General features: G+C 35.1%; 1 protein-coding gene and 1 long non-coding RNA gene across 2 annotated transcripts in view; both read left to right on the forward strand.

Annotated features, from left to right (window-relative positions):
- Positions 1-6,903: 6,903 nt before the first annotated feature.
- On the forward strand, positions 6,904-10,700 carry LOC135226059 (uncharacterized). Its single transcript, XR_010317128.1, has 3 exons — positions 6,904-7,242; positions 9,773-9,877; positions 10,250-10,700. It is a non-coding gene; the product is annotated as an uncharacterized LOC135226059 (long non-coding RNA).
- Positions 10,701-12,726: 2,026 nt separating this feature from the next.
- The window catches only part of LOC135226036 (collagen, type I, alpha 1b-like), a 31,660-nt gene continuing 21,518 nt past the window's right edge, over positions 12,727-22,868 (forward strand). The window contains exons 1-2 of the mRNA XM_064265513.1: positions 12,727-12,792; positions 14,333-14,552. Coding sequence (XP_064121583.1) covers positions 12,727-12,792; positions 14,333-14,552 — 286 coding nt within the window. The remainder of the gene's footprint in view (positions 12,793-14,332; positions 14,553-22,868) is intronic.

Genomic DNA, 22,868 nt, shown 5'->3' on the forward strand with positions numbered 1-22,868 from the left:
GGAGAAGAGGATCAGTTATCAACTGTGAATGTGATAGATCTCTGTTAAAATACAAATTCTACCTTTATTTATATATTCACCACGTTCCAAACTTACGTGATTCAGCTATACATACAACCCACAAAACCCTGACAAATTGAACTGGAATGTCAGATGCGGAAACTATAGCGGAAAGGGAGTTAAGAGTTCATGGATGGTATCACTTAACGCAAAGGGTGTTGAGAAGAGGAATAAAACAATCGCAAAGTGAGGTAGTACAATGAAAGTTGGTGTGAATAAACATGCAAAATTGTTGAAAATGAAATTACAGAATACAATGATGAAATATCTATACAAATGAAGTAGACTGTGAAAGGAAATCGGCGAAAACTTCGGGAAAGCTTAGGGTTAATAAGAACCCGTTTGTCAGCAGTTGTTCTAAAGGAAAGAACATCCACACACTAAGGTTATTTGGTCAAGGAGTCTTAAAAGAAAAGATGCTATCCGGCAGACGCTGCCTGATGAGGCGTCTCAGTGGCGTGGTCGGTATGGTATTGGCGTGCCATCTCGGTGGCCGCGAGTTCGACTCTTGGGCATTCCACTGAGGAGTGAGAGATGTGTATTTCTGGTGATAGAAGTCGTTCACTCTCGACGTGGTTCGGAAGTCACGTAAAGCCGTTGGTCCCGTTGCTTAATAACCACTGGTTTCAGGCAGGGTAAAAAACACCATACAAACAAAACAAACAAGCTGCCTGATGAGAATGACGTGCCTGTGTCGATGAAGCAAGTATTTAAGATTATGCTGACGAATCTAGAGAATAGAGGTGAATCAGAACTACATGATTCGAGAGTTGATTGTAATGATGGAGATTGTATGAATTTTTGTGTAACTGAGTTTTGCGAGATAGAATTGCAATTGTTTAATGAAGACTAAAAACGCACAATAAGTGGTAAACCGTTAATTCATACTCCTCATAACAATGTCACTCAATCACTTCAACCATAAAAACACCGAAACAATTAGCTTGATGGTAAAACTCGTGATCTGTTTTCATAATTCTGAAAATGACCATGTGAAATAAATCTTCTATACCTTTTATCATAAAACAAACTGCACGCACTGCAATAAAAAAAAAGAAAAAAGAGTATCCTCTTTTTCACGGTGATCGGAATCGTCAGAATGAAATTAATTCGAATATTACCAAATCGGCATTGATGTTTTTAGCCTTCTTCTTCATTCTAATTTATTGTTGCCACAAAAGAGCACGATTTCAGTATTAAGTCGTCTGCAGTCAAAGGAAATTAATTATATTCAGTTTAACTACTGTTGAATTAATAGCAGCATCTGCCATCGTAACAATGACCCAACTTAATGATGAATATGATGAATAATACAATTATTCTCCCCATGAGGATGACACAGGCTGAATCACTTCAGACACAGGAAATCTGACAGCTCACACGAATACTGTACTAATTTGTGAAATGACAAGCAAAGGTAAGACTAGATATTTAATATATATATATATATATATATATATATATATATATATAGTATATATATATATATATATATATATATATATATATATATATATATATATATATATATATATATGTATATGTATATATGTATATATATATATATATATATATATATATATATATATATATATATATATATCCTATACATATATATATATATATATATATATATATATATATATATTTTATATATACATATATATATATATATATATATATATATATATATATATATCTATATATATACATATATATATATATTATATATATATACATATATATATATATATATATATATATATAATATATATATATATATATATATATATATGTATGTGTGTGTGGTGTGTGTGTGTGTATGTGCGCGCGCGCGTGTGTGTGCGTGTGTGTGTATAGCGGGTAAATGTGCACTTCCACATTGTTAGAGTGGATATCAAGCTCTTTACATTCGCATGTCATTTCACAAATTGGTAAAGTATTTGTGTGAGGAGGTGTCAGATTTCCTGCATCTGAAGTGATTCGTCCCCTGTCATCCCCATGAGGAGAATAATTGCATCCTTCATCATATTCATCATTAACTCTAGTCATTTTTTTGCGATGCAAATGCTCCAATTTATGTTAGCAGGAGGAGCTGAACTGAATATAGTTAATTTGCCTTTAACTGCAACGAATTAGGACTAAAATCATGTTCTTTCATTCTTAGCGTTATTAGCCGGCAGTATAATAACCCACTGGATGTCATATCGCCTTTTTATGATTCCATGAAGATTATAATAAGAGAAAGACATTTCCAAAACTCTTCTCTCTCTCTCTCTCTCTCTCTCTCTCTCTCTCTCTCTCTCTCTCTCTCTCTCTCTCTCTTTCTCCACTATCAGGACAAAGCCTGTAACATATTGAATGAAATGAAAGTTATATTTTCATTTCGATGAATGCATTGCCTCTCGAATTAAGGGTCCATCCATATATCATCCGGGACAATTTCTGTCCCATTCCCTCTCCCGTCCTTGTTTTTAATAGCATATTTTTCAACCAGGGTCCCTCGCATCCGACCCAAGCGGGTTTCCGTATCCTTTCCCCTCTGGAAATGCAAAGAAATTCCTTCCAGTTTCTTTCACTGAAGGATTTATGAGCAGATTTTTCTATATACTACCTTTCCCCTTGTCTGGTGCTGGAAAGGAAAAATTACCCTTTTTAAATAAAATTTGAATATTGAAAAAAAACTGTGTGAATTCTTCCTCTCGGTTTAATCTGAACCAACAAACCTACAAGAAGCAAATCTGTTCTTTTTATTTATTAAAACAAAATGATCGTGAACAGATGTAAGGTATTTCGATGTCATAAGTGATCTATGTCTGATGTCAAAATGTCGCGTTTATTAACCAAATGAAAAAATCCACAACGATGTCAAATATTTTCCAAAACACGATAATTAGGTCTAAAAATCCCGCTATCACTGCACGGATCCCAATCAATGGTTGCAGTTGACATTTCTAAGGTACATAAATGAAGAAGACCTCCACTTTTGTAATCACTTAAAAAAAAGAAAAAAGAAAAAAGAAAGAAAGCTAAATGGTTACAATTAGGGAACTTCGAGATTTTTCCTCACGCTAATCATCCATCTTCATCTAGAAACCTTTTACAGAGTCCAGACCGTAACTACCAGGCTTTGGACTATTTAAGTAAAATAGCAGAAGCATTGTAAGTGACAGGCTTTTCTCTTGAGGGAGCGTTGACGAGATTCCTGGATGAACGTGTCCTGGTGTTATTATAATTAGCTGTTTGTCACCCTTTCCCTTTCAATGATAAAGAAGTTCGTAATGATTATATATATATATATATATATATATATATATATATATATCTATATATATCTATATATATATATATATATATATATATTTATATATATATATATATATATATATATATATATATATATATATATATATATATATATCTATATATATAAGTTTTTTTGTATGGTGTCTGGTTTGTGTATGTGGTCGTATACGCCATATCCGAAATTCGGCTAAATAATACATACTACGCTTGGCTTTGCCAGAGATTCAGAGTAGAGGCATCACATCAAGGATTTTGATTGTTCCTTTCCTTCGTCTCAAATTTACAAACGCTAATATTTTCTTTGTTTTTCGGTTTACCCTCTTTGATGTCAGAGTTTAAGAGACAACACTATAATCACTCAGTTCCCTGGACAGTGTCTCTGTTCCTCTGATTTATGCAGAGGTGAGCTTCATATTCTATTTTCCGAGCTTTATGGTCGTCTCCGCAACGAATAACTTCACAAAGGAGGCAAGCCAACTTCGACATAATATGGGAATTTAAAACATAAAATATCATGTTTGTTTTAGTAAATTCTCCAAGCGATTTTCCATTTCTCCTAATGATTATTTAATGATTATTTAATATCCCTTACTTGAATTTTGATCGAGCCAGCATTTTTGCTATGTAAAACGAACGTTAAGCGTCGCATTCCAAGCGGAAATTATAAACTTTTATAAAACTTACCTAATAGGAAAAAAATGCTCTGCTTTTACGTGTTAAAAACCACCGCATTTTGCGAAAATCGCCATGATTTCGAATGAGCCAAAAAATGATATAATCCGCTTTCACTTTAAAACCAGAGACCAATCAACGTCATAACGATAAAAAGCCATCAAAGGCATTGCATTAATGAAGAAGATTAACTGACCACAACCACGGGAACAGATTACGCGCCGTAAACTGATATTGCTGCCGTAGATGCGAGATGCCTTGGCTTTTTTTATTTCTCTCTCTCTCTCTCTCTCTCTCTCTCTCTCTCTCTCTCTCAATGGAGATAATAATGATAAAAAGAACTGAAGTACCCTATATAGAGACTGAATATAAGGTAATGAAAAATGTAATACTATCTGTGTTGAGGGGATGAAATTTCAGACTGTGACAGGTCCCCTTACAGGTCCTCTTTTCATCATTAATTAAAACTTCCATTCCTCATGACAGAAGCATTTCACTTTCGTTGGCCATACTTTTACTTATTCTTATAAATTTACCTGGCTTTTCTCATCTGTTCGTCCATAAATTATTTGCATAAATTATTGCCTGAATTTTACTAAAACTTCTCACTTCCAATACATAGGTCGGATAAGCGCTTCATTGTTCTGTACATTAGTTTAAAAGCGTTGAAGCACTACGCGGTAGAGAGAGAGAGAGAGAGAGAGAGGTGAGGAGAGAGAGAGAGAGGAGAGGATAAATAATATAAATGAAAATTAGGTAGTGAATGTGGCGAAGGGGATATAATAGTAGTAGTAGTAGTAGTGAGTAGTAAGTAGTAGTAGTCGTATAGTAGTAGTAGTAGTAGTAGGAAGGAGGAGGAGGAGGAGGAGGAGGGAGGGATGGAGGGTAGGAGGAGGAAGGAGGGGGTGGGGGGGGAGAGTATGGAAGCAAGGTGGGTGATGAATATGATGATTATCATAAAAGAATCTAATCTTTGAACACGAGATTTACATAATCATGAAAACAAAATGTGACTGATAAAGTCTCCTTTGTTGTCATGCTTTCGGGGGGGGGGGGGATGAAAATCGTTATAAAGGCCTATCAAACTTCCCGACAGATGTAAGTGAATTTTACGTCCTGCTAAGGAAAAGAAAACAAGAAAGATATATATGTATATACACACACACACATTCACTCCTCCTCCTCCCCTCCTACTACAACTACTACTATATCCACACACACTACCTAATTTTCACTTAATTTATCTTTTTTCCATCTCTCTTCTCTCTCTCTCTCTCTCTCTCTCTCTCTCTCTCTCTCTATATATATATATATATATATATATATATATATATAATATATATATATATATATATATATATATATATATATATATATATATATATATATCATCATACTATAATGGGCGTAATATCTGTCTGTCTGTCATTCAATCACGGCCAAACGGCTGGTCAGATGGGCATGAAGCTTGACAGGGTTATGGTGGGGACCCCTAAGATGGTTTGTAATGGGGTTTCATCCAACCTACCCCCCTCCTTTGTAGGGGGTGGGGGTGAGAAGGGATTCCCTGAAACGGAGCTATTTCTGGCCGTGAAACGAGGCTGTTTATTCCCGTAGACTTAGCTACTTTACGATTTTTCATACATAATTTCTGTACAACTTCCCCGGAGAAAGTCGCGAATATTTCAGCTCGGACACAATAGAAGATGAAAATTATCATCAATATCCGCAAGATTTTTGAATACCTTAAACATCCATCGGGACTGCCAGTGCACAAAATAACGTTGAAGAAAGTACTACTGCCCTCCGGTAATTTTTGTTTCTTCGGAATTTCGATGGACATAATAAAAAGGAAACTGGCAAGTTCCTACTTCCTACTCTTCTTTTGGAAGACACAGGATCATAAGAGCATTTTTCAGTAGCCATAACGCACTGACATACAAGTTGCGTCTTTGCAGTAACATAATGAAAAGAAAGATACTTTTATTATTCGTATCACCGTGCAAAGTAATTGACAAAGAAACGAAACCAATAAGATCCCTTGTTCCGTAAATGAAAGTCACCGAGAGATATAGTGAGAGAGAGAGAGAGAGAGAGAGGAGAGAGAGAGAGGAAGAGAGACGTTTAACGACATTAATGCACTACAATTTTGTTATAATTTTATCTTGCTATCGAAAAATGAGAGAGAGAGAGGAGAGGAGAATAAATATATTATTTGAGAGCTAAGTAATCCGATAATCCCATCACCGTCTTCGTTACTTGACTTACATTGAGAGAGAGAGAGAGAGAGAGAGAGAGAGAGAGAGAGAATCATTAAAAGAAGGTAAACAATAATGAATACAAAACTTCTGTACGTTCATTGATCGTCCCTTCACTTACTTTAAGAGAGAGAGAGAGAGAGAGAGAGAGAGAGAGAGAGAGAGAGAGAGAGAGAGAGAATATCATTAAAAGAGGGAAAACAACAATGAACAAGAATTTCTCTGCGTTCAGTGATCGTCCCTTGAATTACATTATGAAGAGAGAGAGAGAGAGAGAGAGAGAGAGAGAGAGAGAGAGAGAGAGAGAGACTATTCGTGTAAAAGCCCTTATTTCAATATAAATTTTTCACTTCTGCACCCGTATCAACGATGGGTAAGTTTGCTAGTATATAGTAATGTTTCCTTTTATTGCGTCTTTTTTTAACTTTTTCTATTTCTACTTCTCTTGTGTTTTAGTTCCAGTGTCTTGGTAATGAGCCACTAGCCACCAGATGGCAGTGTTGTTTATTCTTTGACCACCTTTACGAGGAAAGGACTATTTTTAGAGAGTCCTTGTTAGTCTTTCAGCTTCTTAGAGACGTCATTATCCTTTTCTTCGGCCCTGAGGACAATGTCGTATATGTTTTATGGGTTAAAAGTCGTCCAAGATATTTCCTTTGTTCTCTTAGTGTCTTTTGTGGAATCATGCCGTTCGTCACCGACATTGAAGGTATTTGTTTTTTTTATTTCAACGATCATTGTGGTTTGTGATGGACTGTGGTAGCATGCTGAAAATTGCTTCTCGTTCATGTAATTCACGATTTTGTTGGACTGTGATAGATCTTGCCTCGTGTAAAGAGAATTATACCTATCCAGATTTTACATCTAGTTGGTGAGCCTGAAATTAAGAGGCTTCATGAAAAGTTTGAAATGGCTATTGATTACTGAAAATCTGTTTATAAGAAGGGTGAGTATATTCTGTTTAAAGTTTGTAATTAGTATGCTAGTGTGATTTTACTGTTTTCACGTGAAATTTAAATTCCTTTTTTTGAGTTCAGTGCTGAAGTCGGTTAAACATATCGATCGTAATAATGAAGTTCACCTTCCATGTTTGATTCTGGTGGCTCTCCATTTCCCAAATATTTTGTCCAGCTGTGTTTGTTAGTTTCTCGTTTTGGTGGATCTAATTTTTTTTTAAGACCTACGTACTTAACGGAAGGCTACATAATGAAAACATAAATTTGGTGGTCTACATGTAAATACCCGTATCTCACTTCTTGTAGATTTTTGTATCCGTAAGTGCTAAGAATCCGAATTTAGTTCAGTAATTTTTTACGTAATTTTTTCTCGAAACATTGCAATGTTAGTAAGGAATGAAAAGCGTCCACAATACTAAATTTTACCTTGTCATTAAGGAATGTGGTAAATCGAGGTAATAACTCCGCGTCGAGTATTTCTTTGGAAATTAGTTTCTCGTAGTATTTGGGTTGCTTATTAAGAACACATTATTTTTAGATGCTCGGGTGTAATTAACCCCCCAGGGGCTAGTAGTAAACACGGCGAAATAAGTGGACACGCCAATCCCTAGTGGCTGTCGTACTAGCGGGAACGTTCCATACAGTCCGTGCGGAGTTATTGCCTAGAATTACCCAACCCTTAACATGCACGCATTTAGCAAATTTCTTACCTTAATCTTAAGATGGCAAAGGTATTGGTAGGTAATACGAGATTCACATTTCGTAAATTATTCACGCACGAAAAAATTCCTATGCTTAATTGCCTTTTTTCCAATTAGTCATCTAAAAACACTGGCTTGGAAAACCTTGCATGACTTTCTTTTTTTACCGTCTTTGAAACTGAGCAATTGCATCCCCTCAGAATTTATTGCACTTAGACTTTAAACATAGCTTTTGAGTTTGGGTATTTTATTGGATGTGGCCGTGTTTGTTTTAGCAAAACTATAAAGTATTGCACGGCTCGTGGAACCTGTCATGTTACAGAAGTGAGTGTATGTAATTTGAGATAATCTGTAACCATAATCATAATCACTAGATCTTTGCAAATTATTAGTAAGAAATTTTAGCAAAAATTTATAAAAGGTAACCGAGGCCCAAGAAATAACGAGGGGAGATGCAATGGAGCTTTGACAAATTATCAATCTAAATACAATTAGCAATCAGTAACTTTTAGCAAGTTATCCTACGTGTTTCATAATTGAAAATATGCCGTAAACACTTAAATCATACATATGCTGTTACAGTGTGTGATACTCATAATGTTTTAATATTCTCCAAAGTTAAATTTGTTGATTTGTTTGAAAAAAATTTTCAATCTTAGAATTTGAGAGGTGAATAACACTTGACAGGTTGGGGAGACGGCTATATGCAGCCTAGATTAAATATAAACTAAAACTGATTTCAGCTAAAAATATAGGCTATGGTCAGTATAGCGAAGTTAGTGTAGACCGAAAATTTAACTTGCAATTAAAACTATTAGCATTGATCAAAAACTACTTGCAACCAAAGCTATTAGCATTGATCAAAACAAACTAATATGATTTTCTTGCCTAATATTTTTTTTTATTTTATTATAGGCATAACTTGAAAGGAAGACAACTTACCGTAGGTAAATCGGTATTTCTACAGAAGCAATCCGCGGTGGCCTAGACTATGGCAATTGACGTTTTCCTATGTTATTTTACTTACTGAACAACAATTCCTAGTGGATGTCGTACAGTCGTAGCCGCGGTTACGTTCCTTGCAGTCCGTGCGGAACTATTCTTTAGAATTACCCTGCACGAAACTTAACCACGGATACGACATCCGCTAGGGATTGGGGCGTCCAATGTATTTCGCCGTGTTTAGTACTGGCCCCTTAGGGTTAATTACAGTCGTCCGAATAAATATTATTAAAATTCTTGTTCAATAGGTAAAACTGCATAGAAAAACCGCAACTGCCAAAGCCTGGGCCGCCGCGGATAGGTACCCTAGATCTACCGGTAAATCTTGTCTTAGTTTTTCTTATACAATAATAATTTTCTAAATAGTATTGAAGAAAGGCAAGAATAAAGTTTGTTGAGTGAATGACAGCTACTAGTTTTAAGGATTCAACTGGTAAGAATACTTGTTACTGTTCATCATTTAGTCTTTATAGCTTATTCTAAGAAAATAATTTAATATTAATATATCTCATAGGTCTTTTTCTTTTGCAAAAAAACAAAAACAAAAAACTATCCTACAAGTTATACTAACGTAAGGTAAAGACCTGAGTATATACAAATGGGTAAGTCACATTTTGACAATTAAGAGAAACCAGCCGAATTGCTTTTTACCCAATTGTATGCAAAGGATGACAAGAAATTGCCTATGAAAAGTAAATATACGAAGTATAGCTAAATGTCTGGAATTTAAAGATGGTTTTTATTTGTAGCGGTAAGTAGTTCTGTCGTAGGGAATTTATCATTGAATTTCTTTTTCATAAACTCTGCCTCCCTTCAGCTGATGTCGGATTCGAAAATGGGGTTAACGCAAAGACTTTGTACGAATTGCCGGCTGGAACAGGTCACTGTAACATATGTAAAAGAAGTGACTTATTATTCCGAGGTAAGATTCAACACATTGACAATTGTGGATGGCAGGGAATAAAAACTTCAATAGTTGAAATTGGCTATTAATGGCTTGTATCCTTTGCAATAGATTAAAAGCATGAACACAAGTGGTATACCAATTAATTATAAATTGTTCAAACAACTGAAAGCTTTAGTTCGTGAAGAAGAATACTGTGAACTTGAAATCCAATACGTAAATTATTGCAGTGGAAATTATAATGGCGTGGTTAATTTGCTTGCTCCTCATTAAATCATAAACTATTTTCCTGATCCTATTAATTTAACACTGGGTGAACGATGTCAAGCTAATGGTCATCAAAATTAGATTGTTATAAAACCTCTTGATAATTGGAATTATTCTTTACAGGAACTTAACTTTTAGCCGATGCCATGAAGACTTAAGTGGTCGCCATGACAATATAAGAGAAGCTGCTACAGGGTAACACTGCAAAGAATTCAGGCTTCCTCTTCATCCATTTGTTTCATTAAAAGCTAATTGATTGCACAGTCATGACAAATCTGATAAGAATTCTGAGCTGTAAACATGTCACCAATGCAGATCTGCCCTTGGAGCATAGCTGGCATTCTGTGCATCGACCCACTAGAGATAAATTGAGCACTTATCAAGTGGTTCTTTCAGTGGACTGGGTGCAGGAATGTTCAGGTTTTCTTCAGGGGTGACAATTTCCCGTTTTCTTTAAGGAAGTGGTCAGTTTTCATTCTTGTTTAATAAGTTTACACTCAAACGATATTCTGTGCAAAACTAACCGTACTTTATGCATAAAGCTTTCAATCTTCTACAATAAAAGACTAACGAATTCTTAGTTTCATTCCTTCCCATTTTTTTGTTTCAGTAATAAGTTCTTACCCATGTTTTGTTTAGCTTCTGTGAGAACAATGACAAACTTTAGTTTAAATATAAATCGAATCTGATTAAAATTCTGAGGCATCAGTTACCTAGACATAAACAGTCACGACTGGTGTTAATTTAGTTTTTCCCAGAGGTAACAATTTTATGAGTGAAAGACAAAGCCACTTATTTGCGGAGTTCAGGTATCTTGACTCCATAAAGATAACAGTTTCTGCTCTTATTCCACCAGTGAATGAACGAACTCGGATGCATTTGAAGAGGAATAGCAGTTCTAATGAATGGAAAATTCAGTTTGAAGGTTATTTCATACCTTCGGACCTGTTGGGGCAGATATGGACGCCTGCTAATGCTAGGAGGGTAGTTGTTGGGGAGGGGGTTCATTAAAGAGAACACTCGGGATCAGGAACTCTTAGTGGAATATAGAAAGTCATTCCTTCTCTCAATTTTGTTTTTCTTGTATTTTTTTTTTCCTTCAGACTTTAATGATAAACATATATCCAGCTTTTGTTTTATTTTTCAAATCCCACAGATGGTAACATAGTGAACATAGCAACAAATATCCCGGATGGTAAACTACCAAACTTGCCTTTAACTTTGAGTAATTAAACTAACGTTCTATAAATTTAACTAAAGTTTTACATTCTGCTTATGTACACGATTTCATAAAACTTTCGAATTTTGTCATATACAAATGCTACACAATATTTTCAATGGCTATATATGCAAGACATAATTGTGCATTTTTTAAAGCAAATCAGCCCTAAAATTAAAAACAGTAAGGGAAAAAATGCAAACAAAAACTTACAACTACGTACAAGGATAACTGCAATTATAAAGTAATAGTTGCTGTCAAGAACCCTTCTGCAAAACAAGAGATACAAATACTGAATGGTAGTTATGTTAATGTAGTAACATAATTCCCACCTTAAAGTCACCCGCCATTTGATGGTAAACTAGACTTCGCAAAAGACAGACTGAATTTAATCGATGCTTCGTGTTGAAATACTGATTCCCTTTTAAGAGACCTGCTTAACGAAGACCTTTAACTAGGGAAAATTTTACATGTTTAGGAATTGTTGTAAGCAACAATGCAGACTAACTGGGAATACAATGAGGAAGACAAAAGATTGTTATGGGCATGAATGTCCAAAGTTCCTGATTTATTTCCCATAATCCTTTGGTCGGTAAACAAAAAAATCTACCATCTTGATTCTTACTGTCTGAAAACAAAATCTACCACCTTGGTTTTTACAGATAAACTCGCTAATGATGTTTGTAATCACTGTCATTCATCGAAAAGATTTTTTTTAAGCCGCCAATGTCACAAAAGAATTTTATTGTAGTTTCTTGTGATGACAGTATTGGGCTTACGCATTACATTACTTTAGTGCAGCAAGTGCACCAGTTTCATCAATCCCTATCTAAAAAGAGGGCCATGTGTTTTTTTTTTTTTTTTTTTTTTTTTTGTGCAGCAAAACTTTCAGTATATTGAATAAGGCAGGTTTCCAGACTTAAATTAATTTCTCTGCTCTAGACACAGTAAACTGGTTTAATTAATATATATTAGGTACCTTAAATTTTTACACGTCGGGTGAGAAGACATTTGCACTATTCTTCTAATTAGAAATATACCCATAATGCCTGATTTGTCTCATACCAAACATGAATTCCTAAGCTTTTTCGAGATCTTGGGAGAATCTTAGAAACTAAAGAACACCAACCACGTATGGAAATCTTAAATGGAATAAGCAATCTACGGTGAACAGATTTTAAGTTGGAGACCAACGAGTTCTGAAGATTTGACTGATTAACACAGATACAAAACTAAACTGAAAATGTTAAGTCTTTGAGAGCTCGAGCAGGGCACAAGTTAGGCCTGTTTAAGATATCCTCATCATTGATGATTAACGGTATTAATCACAGGTCTCCGCTAAATCATGGTACCAAGCTGACTTTCCTATCTCATTGTCTAGATGCAAAGATGCGAACACTTGGCCATTTATGTCATACTGTTTGCTAGGACTCATTTTGGAATTCCTGTAAGTCTCATATTATTTCTGAAGTCTGTAAAAAATACGTACAGTAAAATTCTTGACTATATCACAGGCTTACAATTCGGGTATTAATCCTACACGACATCCCATGATATTCTATGTGTCATTTCTTCAGCTATGGTATCGTTTATTCAGGTGAAATGACCTTTACCTAAATAAAAGGCTGGAAATAGGTATTTTTCTGCTTTACAACAGCACAGGAATAATCCTAACTCAGTATAGAAATTGAAAAACTCAGGAAATTTGATTTCACCTATAACGCGTGTACGTACCAAAATTTATTTCAGAAATCTATATTACTTTTGCAATAGCTCAATTGACCATTCTACCCTCAAAAATGATGCTATCGCTACCCAAATCCTTATCTAGTTAACATGAAGGGATTTGTATATAATTTTCATACAAGCAATAAATATAAAACCCGATCTTTAAAAAATACAAAATAGAAGAATGGCTCGTATACAAGTTAACCCTTCAAAATGTAGTTTAAAATTTTGGGTGTACAATTCATGAAACAAGAATATTTCTCAAGAATTTCTGGCGAATCATTCCAAAGGAGTGTGAAGAAATAAATGTTTAAACAATAAAAATGAAATAATCCATTTTGACAAGCTTACACAGTGATACCATGGTATCATTTTCAGTTTAAATAAAGCACCAACAAGGCAGACACTTTCATTCTCAAAGTATACTTCAAGATGAAAAACTACTTTAATACAAGGCTATAAAGCCAGCTTATTGATAGAATTACAAGTTTAAGGCATAATGCCAAGCACTGGGGCAACTAAGGCCATTCAGAGCTGAAACGGAAATTGACAGTGAAAAGGTTTGAAAGGTGTAACAGGAGGAAAGCTTCATAGTTGCTCTATAAATCAATTGTTAGGAGAGGGTGGAAAGTAAGATGGAAGAAAGATATGCAAGGAGGTACGCTAAAAGGAATGAAAGTAGTTGCATCTAGGGGACTAAAGCCAGCTTATTATCCAACAATCTTGCTTAAGTAGAATAATTTACTCATCATCTCTTGGAAAGTATACTTAATTTTTAAAGAAGTGTGATCAGTATTTCTGTAAAAAGTACATTTTACTAGGCAAGAAAACCCGAATTTCTGCTAATTTAGCTTTTAATGAAAAAAAGGAAAAGGAAAGCCCGCCCCTGTCCCGCCTAGTAACGGAAAACTGAATTTACTATTGTACGTCTGAAGAAGCAAAGTTACCAGGTATTTGAATGCTTCCCTTTTCCCTCTTTTTATTTGACAAATTTATTGTAAACTTTACATATAACTAATTCACAACTAAGAATGAAAAGACAATAAGAACAGAATTAAATGTCTTTGGAAATTGGCATTTAAAGCTTTCTTTAACGTCCAACATGAACTTAAGCAGCTAAAATGTGAAATTCGCTAACTTTAAAAATGATAAATTTAGTTTCTTTATAACTTGGAAATGCAAATATCACTTTAATTCAAAACTTATTCAACGCCATTCTGAAGACTTATTGTGCAATTTTAATACATTCTATATTACAGTGGAGACACATGAAGCCCCCTCAAAAGCAGACAAGGTCACGTAAAAGGTCACTGTGTCTCTGGACTCTGCCCCATCGTCTGTCCCTGATTGAGTCGGGTAAAGAGAAGGAGACGGGCACGGGTACTGCCCCGACCACTCCTGGTTCTCTCCCCCAACGGAGCAGCCAGATTGGACCGAAGTCACATTCCCTGTTTCACGTGGACCACCGAATCACTTCAGGTTCGTCTGTGTGATAATTCCTACAGATTCGCAACGCCATCACGAGGCCACAAAGATGGAAAATGCTTTACAAAAAGCAACAATCTTTTCCACACGAATCAAGACCCAAAAGACAACACAAACAGGATCTCACCACCTTTGCTGAAATAATAAAAACTCCAAACACCAAAGACTGCACAAAATACAACCACATTTCCCTCACGAGAACTACATAACTATAAAACATTTGAATAAACTAAATTAAAATGATTGCTCTTAGGGTACCAGGCCTTTCAACAGTATGAGTTCTCCTCTCTATCGCATTCTTTCATTAAATTATCCTCGTGTTCTCAACCTTATATCATTTTATATTCAAACAGACTCCACAAACACTAAGCAAAAGTTTTTTCGTTAAAGAAGATTGACCTCACGTGATAATTTTTTTTACAACAATCAATATTCAGATGTATGATATGACTGGCCTCGATGAAAAACATTGATTTGAATTTAATCCTGTAAAATCCTAAAAATAGTCCCAATATAAACTAATGAGATATTATTGTCTGTGTTTGATTAGTGAAGATTTGAAATCATTTTAATAGTTCCTGATCCAAGTTAAGAGGGTAAACGTCGATCATTGAAGGGCAATTCAGTGCTAATGAGCACTTTTTTTATAAATGACAGATTCATTTCGATAACTATGCGACAAAATAGCTAGTCCCAAAAGAGCTAGTTCTAAAATATCTTTTGCACCATAAGAGCTAGTGGGACAAAATAGCTAGTTAAATTTGTATTACATACGCGGCAATTACATGCATCTCATAACAAATCAATTATCAAAGCTGGCAACTCTAATAGCTAAAAATATCTACCTAAAGATTTTAAATTACCATAAGGAACCTAGCAACTGCCACACACTGTATGTGGGATTCAAAGTGGTTCTACAATTATTTTATTAACTGTGTACGATCCACGCTATTAAAATTGAATATTTACTTGCATGCGTTTACATCTTGCTGACAAATAAAACAAAGGAAACAAAAAAAAATCTAGAATTTTGAAACAGGAGCGTCCAGGTTTAAAGCCAAGCACGATTACGACACATTTTGAGAAAACTAGTTTTTGTAAATTAGTTTTTTAAAATAATTTTTTAAAATCTAGAGATACTCCACGGATGTTTGTCATCTTTCACAAGCAATTTGGAGGAAAATTTAAAGTACTGGTCTAGAAAATAGTTATGTAACCGATACTAACTCTCGCCCTTTTAGTAAGTTGCTTTCTGCATTAGCATAACACAAGCATTCGAAAGATTGCTGTTAATACTTGAGGATTTTCAAATTAGGCGAGAAATGGAAGCACTAGACTTATTTTGAAGATTTTGTTTTTTTAAATAAAAAATCCAGCTTTCAAAATGTTTTGTGTCCCACTAATACTAACGATTTAAGTACTACCACGTATGTCTTATGCCGCACTAACTATTATAGTGCCAAGCTCTTATGTACCACTATCAATTGAAAAATACGACAATTGTAGAATGGTGAACACAACCTGATGTCAATAATGTTCTTACTGTGAAAAAAGGAAATCTTTACACGAACAATGAGTGCACTAATAGTAATAAAGAAGATTCAGAGATTAAAAACAAATCTGTTAATCAAAAAAGAAATTGATGAGGTAAAGGATGAAGAAAAAAAGAAAGTAATGTAATATATACACACACAAATAATAGTGTTAAAATCTAGCTCTTATGGCGCACTAACTGTTTTTAGTATGTACTATCTATTTTGGGGCTATTCCTTTGGGTATCACCCATCTATTTCAACGGTTCATTTAGCGCTAAGGCGACAAAAAATTCCAGACGCTAAATTTAAATGCTGTGCTCTCCCGGACTAGACTAACGATCTATATAAATGCTACGAGGGAGACGTAAATTGCAAGAATTATGTGAAATTTGCATCGCCACTTGAACCATTGAAGCCATTTTCATTTTAAGACACTTCTTATTCAGGCCATTAAACCTGATTGACTGTTTATAAGCCAATCACATGGCTGGAAACTCTCAGTCTCTCTCGAGAGTTCACATGGGTAGGATGCACGTTCCACTTCTACCGAAGGATACTTTTGAACAACGTACCCCTCAGACGAGGTAGAACATAGATCCTACTCATGTGAACTCTCGAGAGAGACTGAGAGTTTCCAGCTCATTAACAACCAATCAGGAGCGTCGTAAGGGACTGGCCTAGACATCAAAATTGCACGGTTGATGTGAATCTACTATAGTACTAAACACGGCTAAACACATTTGACCTCCCCAGGGGCTAATAATAAACACGGCGAAACTGTGTAGATGAATCACTGTTTCGCCGTGCTTAGCACTACTACCCCTCGGTGATTAAATTTACTGCAACACACACACACACGCAGATGTATATATCTATATATATATATATATATATATATATATATATATATATATATATCATATAGAAAGAATTATATAGATACGATATATATATATGATATATATATATTATATAATATATACATTAATTCATTATTATATTTATATACTTCTGGTCACTAATAACTGTGGGATCTGCTCCATGTAACACTTATTTACTCGAGAAATACCCAGAAAAGCACCTCAATTCTCACAGTTCCCAGGGATTAAAAACATTCCTGGGAGGTTATCAGCAGAAATTCCAATAGGTCGCAAGAGATGCAGTATTTTCCCCTTAACTTTGTTCGACCTCGGCAAAGTTCACGTCGAGTTCATTGGCAATTCCTCGTATGCACTGGAATGTGCCAAGGGAAATATGAACTCTAAAAGCTGGTGTGATTAAGAAGAATTATGAAACACGAGCCGAAACCCAAAAAAACCTTGGTTGCAAACACCAAAGGTATTGCAGTGACCACAACGATATTGGATTTTAGACCAGAATTACATGAGCCATTGCTTTGCCTTTAGAGATAGTCGCGAAAATGTTAAAATATTCTTTCCTAGATTTTGTAAGTGCTTTTTCTTTGAAGCTTTGCGACTGTTTACATCAATTTCCCCTTCGGCCAATATCTGTTTAATTGTAATTAAAGTCACTTTCGCTTGCAGTGCAGAATTAGATTATGAGGCATTTTTGATATTTTTCCTGTAAGACTGAATAATTTAGGAGAAAAATTTCATACCTTTGAGAAAATTCTGTAACCACGATATCCTGAAGACAAGTGTGAATCTTTAATTTTGTTTGCAAATTTATTTCAGTAGTACAGAAAGGACCAACGTTTACAGCGCCCATATTCTCTGTCTCTCTCTCTCTATCTCTCTCTATCTCTCTCTCTCTCTCTCTCTCTCTCTCTCTCTCCCCACACCGTAGGTTTGTTATTGAGAGTTTTTGATGAATTATGAACTTGACTTATACATTGATAAACTATGGGAAGCGGGAACTGCATATGATGATTCGCGGAAATAAAAGCGGATGAAGAATCATATTGAATAGTCTCGCTGCAGTTATTCTCTGGACACTCGTTGTGATAAATTAGAACACCCGTATTTTAACAAATTTGAAGCGCTCTGTAAAATGAAGAGTGAAATGGGAAATAAATATCGTCCTCAGTTAAAAAAAAAAAAAAAAAAATTACAAAAGTAAAGGGATAATTTTGCAGTTATTTTAATGCTAATAATGCAAAATTTCAGAAATTACGTATAAATGGAGTGGAGGAAAAGATCGGTTCAAAAGAAGATAACCATATCTACTCTTGAATTGAAAGCTGTTGGAGCAAATGATTATAAAACCTGTGGAAATGTCGGTAATTATTAACATAAGCATTTGAGATCAAACCATCTCAGACTAAAACTAATCTGCATCAAATTCTGTTGTTGATGGTGTTCATTGGAAGCTGCAAACTTTTATCATTATTACAAATCCTTCCCATTTGGCAAGAGATAAAATCATATGTTGGGTTTACCGTATGGTCAGCTATAGTAGATTCACATCAACCGTGCATCTGATGTCTAGGCCCAACCATTACGACGCTCCTGATTGACTGTTGACAAGCCAATCAGAGGGCTGAAAACTGTCAGTCTCTCTCGAGAGTTCACTCAGGCAGGATGTATGTTCCATCTCTCCCGAGGGATACTTTTGAAAAACGTATTCCTCAGGAGAGGTGGAACTTACATCATACCCATGTGAACTCTCGAGAGAGATTGAGAGTTTCCAGCCCTGTGATTAGATTATCAACAGCCAATCAGGAGCGTCGTAAAGGCCTGGCCTAGACATCAGATGCACGTTTGATGTGAATCTACTATAGGGAACCCAAGGATATCATTCTTTTAATTTTGCTCTTCATGAATTAAGACAACATGTATTGTAATCAATCATCTTGGGCATAACTGCGCGGTGACCATAAAATCAGTTATCTCAAACCTTGGGGTTTTCCCTAGGCTCCGTAACATGACCATCTGCAGGATTTTGATAGCGGGTGCACATAGGAATATTTTTCATTTTGTCTTATTCTTGTAATGTCCAAAAGTGTCTGACCGACTAATTAAAGCGCATGACTTTCACTTCGTTTTATCTTTCTTTATTTTAACTTTACTTATTTTCCCTTTTTACCTCATCCAAGATGGCTGTTATTGTGACTGGGTTCGTTTGTTTGCCTCCTTGTTTGTGTTCGTGTGTTCGTGTGCGTTGTCGATTTCATGGCACGAAAACCATTCCGTGAGCGTTTTTACGGTGATTTTTACAAACAGCTGGCCTGGTGAAGGGAACGTAATATATATATTATATATATATATATATATATATATATATATATATATATATATATATATAAGAATACTTTAAAGTATTCTTACTTGTTTGGTAGTGACAATTTGTAACGATAATTTTCTTGTTGATGGCTTTGAGCTTTGTTCTCTGAAATTTTCCTGTTTCATGTTTCTATTTATTTATTTTACTTTGTACCCCGAAGAAGTGTACGCAATACACGAAAGCGCTTGGTACCTGGTCTTTAATTTTTCACCTTCCATGTGGCTACTTACGTGTGTGTATATATATATATATATATATATATATATAGATATATATATATATATATATATATATTCATATATATATTCCTGTTTTTAACAATAATATAAATTCTGTTTTTAATTTGTCCAAGCGGGTTTTATCGAAAAGGGAAGAGTTTCTTCTTTCTTTAGGATTGGACTTCTGCCTCCCAAGTTATAAACCCAACTTCCAACAGTTTTTCTTACCATTAGAAATTTTGTTCCAGAAAATATCGAAATTGCCTCTTTGTCATAACGCCGAGTACTTGAGGTCTCAGCTATCAGCCTTAGCTCATCAAGCGTATAACAACCTTAAAACCAGATGGGCTCCATTCTTCAGAAAGGAGGATTTACGTATTTTGAAGGAATTGGCCAAAGACGAAAGTATAATTATAATGCGACCTGACAAAGGTAAGGGAACTGTAGTTTTGGATAAGCAGGATTATATTCATAAAATGCACTCAATTCTCAATGACACATCAAGATTCCAGAGATTGGGTACGCCCAATTTACAAAACATTACCAAAATAGAAGACAGAATTAATAGGTTTCTCAGAGTACTGAAACGTGACAACATCATAGAGGAAAACACCTTCCAAAACCTTTTCGTTACAGGCTCTACATACGGGATCATGTACGGCCTTCCTAAGATTCATAAAGAGGGAGTACCACTCAGACCTATACTGTCTTCATTAAACACGCCTAATTATAAACTTGCTAAGTATCTAGTTCCATTGTTGGAACCGCTCACCAATAATGCTTATAACGTGAAAAGCGCTGCTGATTTCAAGGAGGATATCCTAATACAGGACTCCGACCTTTTTATGGTCAGTTTCGACGTAGAGTCCCTGTTCACTAATGTTCCTGTTGAGGAGACGATCGAGATCATACTAGACAAACTTTTTCCATTACCTGATTCCCTTTTTAACGGTTTTAATAGACATTTATTTAAGCAAATTTTAGAATTGGCCGTGCGGGACACAGTCTTTATTTTTAATGATTCTTGTTTCAGACAGGTGGAGGGGATGGCAATGGGAAGCCCTTTAGGCCCTACCTTCGCCAATATTTTCATGAACTCCCTGGAGGAGACAGTATTTGACAATTGCCCCCTTAGTTTTCACCCATTATTTTATAAGAGGTATGTAGACGACACCTTTGCCTTGTTTAAACACGATTTTAACGCCGACTCCTTTTTAGAATTCATTAACGCTCAACACCCCAATATAAAGTTTACAGTAGAGAAAGAAACTCACAACTCTCTATCATTTCTTGATGTACGTGTCACTAGGGAAGATGCTTGCTTTCAAACCAGCATTCATAGGAAAAATACTTTTACAGGGTTGGGCACCAATTTTTATAGCTCATGCAATTTAAATTTCAAGTTGAATTCTCTCTCTACCCTCCTCCACAGGGCATACTCTCTGACTTCCACCTGGTCAGCTTTTCATAAAGAAGTTGAGTTTTTGGCAAATTTCTTCCGCAATAATTGTTTTCCCTCCCACTATTTCCATAGAGTCCTTAATAAGCTCCTAACCACTAAAATGAAACCGCCTGTTCCCATATATACCGCTCCAAAATTATGTATTTATGCAAAGTTCCCTTTCCTTCACGATAAAAGCTTTAAAAAGAAATTCATGAATTTAATTCATAATGAACTGCCAGCAGTTAATTTGAAGTTGATCCCACGAAATCCTCTAAGTATACGTTCTTTTTTCAGAGTGAAGGACAGACTGAGCCCTTCCTTGACATCCAACATTGTTTATCAATATACCTGTCCCAGATGTAGTCTGGGAACCTACGTTGGATGTACGAGGAGGCTTCTCAAGGTCCGTTTCTGCTCCCATCAAGGTGTCAGCTTTAGGACAGGGTGCAGATTGTCCAATCCCGAATTATCTAATATTCGGAATCACTCTCAGATTTGTGGTGCCCGCTTGGACATCAATGATTTTAAGATTATTGGATCAGCAAGTAGAGACGACGAGTTGATGGTGCTGGAGTCCCTTCTTATTAAGACCAATGTACCAACTTTAAACACCCAATCGTCGTCCACACAACTGTTTTTAGCCTAACTGCCTGTTCCACACAACTGTTTTTAGCATAACTGCCTGTTTGTTTACTCTCCACGTTCTGTTTAGTCATCTTCTAATGTTAATTTTCTCTGCCTTTTTAGTCACTTTTTAACTCTTACCTTGGTAGGTGTTCCTTTCAAGTTCTCGTTTTAATTTGTATTTGTAAATGTCAAATATATGTTGTGCTTTTTAGATTTTTTATAAGTGAGTGATGATTTTAGTATTCTTAATATATAATTTCCAGCCTTGAGGATGCATCATGTGATGTGAAACGTCGGTGTAATAAACGATACCTGTGAAAGACATGCCTTTACCTCTTCAACCTGGATGTTGGTCGGGTCTGCTACCCCTATGATTCTTCTATATATATATATATATATATATATATATATATATATATATATTATATATATATATATATATATATATATATATATACTGTATGTATGTATATGTGTGTGTGTGTGTACGGAATCTACTTGTCAGTTGTTCCCTGACACGAATGAAATTGTAATAACCACAATGCCCTCTTAACTTATCGAATTTGTCACGTTATTTTTATATGCTTCTCATTAAAAAGCCTCAATACATGTATGTATGTATGTATAGGGATATATCTATATATATATATATATATATATATATATATATATATATATATATATACACGTAAGTAGCCACATGGAAGGTGAAAAATTAAAGACCATGGGTACCAAGCGCTTTCGTGTATTGCGTACACTTCTTCGGGGTACAAAGTAAAAATAAATAGAAACATGAAACAGGAAAATTTCACAGAACAAAGCTCAAAGCCATCAACAAGAAAATTATCGTTACAAATTGTCACTACCAAACAAGTAAGAATACTTTAAAAGTGCTTAAGAACTGAAACTGCAGTTAGTATAACAGGCTGTTGCTAAAAGGTGACATTGTATTTCCCTACAATTTTATAAACAAGGTAACTATCTCATTTAAAAAGACCTGAACTCAGATTCATAAGTTGATCGTTAAAATGCTTAATAAAGGCAGATTCAATTATGTTTCTTTTTACAATATGGTTACAAAATATTACCTCAGATGCATTTTCCAGTCTATACTATGGATAAAATCATTCATGTGTACAAATAAAGCACTTGTCGATTGACTGTTCTAACTGCGTAACGGTTGTTTTAGACAGTAATCTAGTTCTTTACCAGTTTGACCTAGGTATTTGTAATTACAGCCAGC

Source organism: Macrobrachium nipponense, chromosome 14 (genome assembly GCF_015104395.2).
Source record: "Macrobrachium nipponense isolate FS-2020 chromosome 14, ASM1510439v2, whole genome shotgun sequence".
NCBI classification, from domain to species: Eukaryota; Metazoa; Arthropoda; class Malacostraca; order Decapoda; family Palaemonidae; genus Macrobrachium; species Macrobrachium nipponense.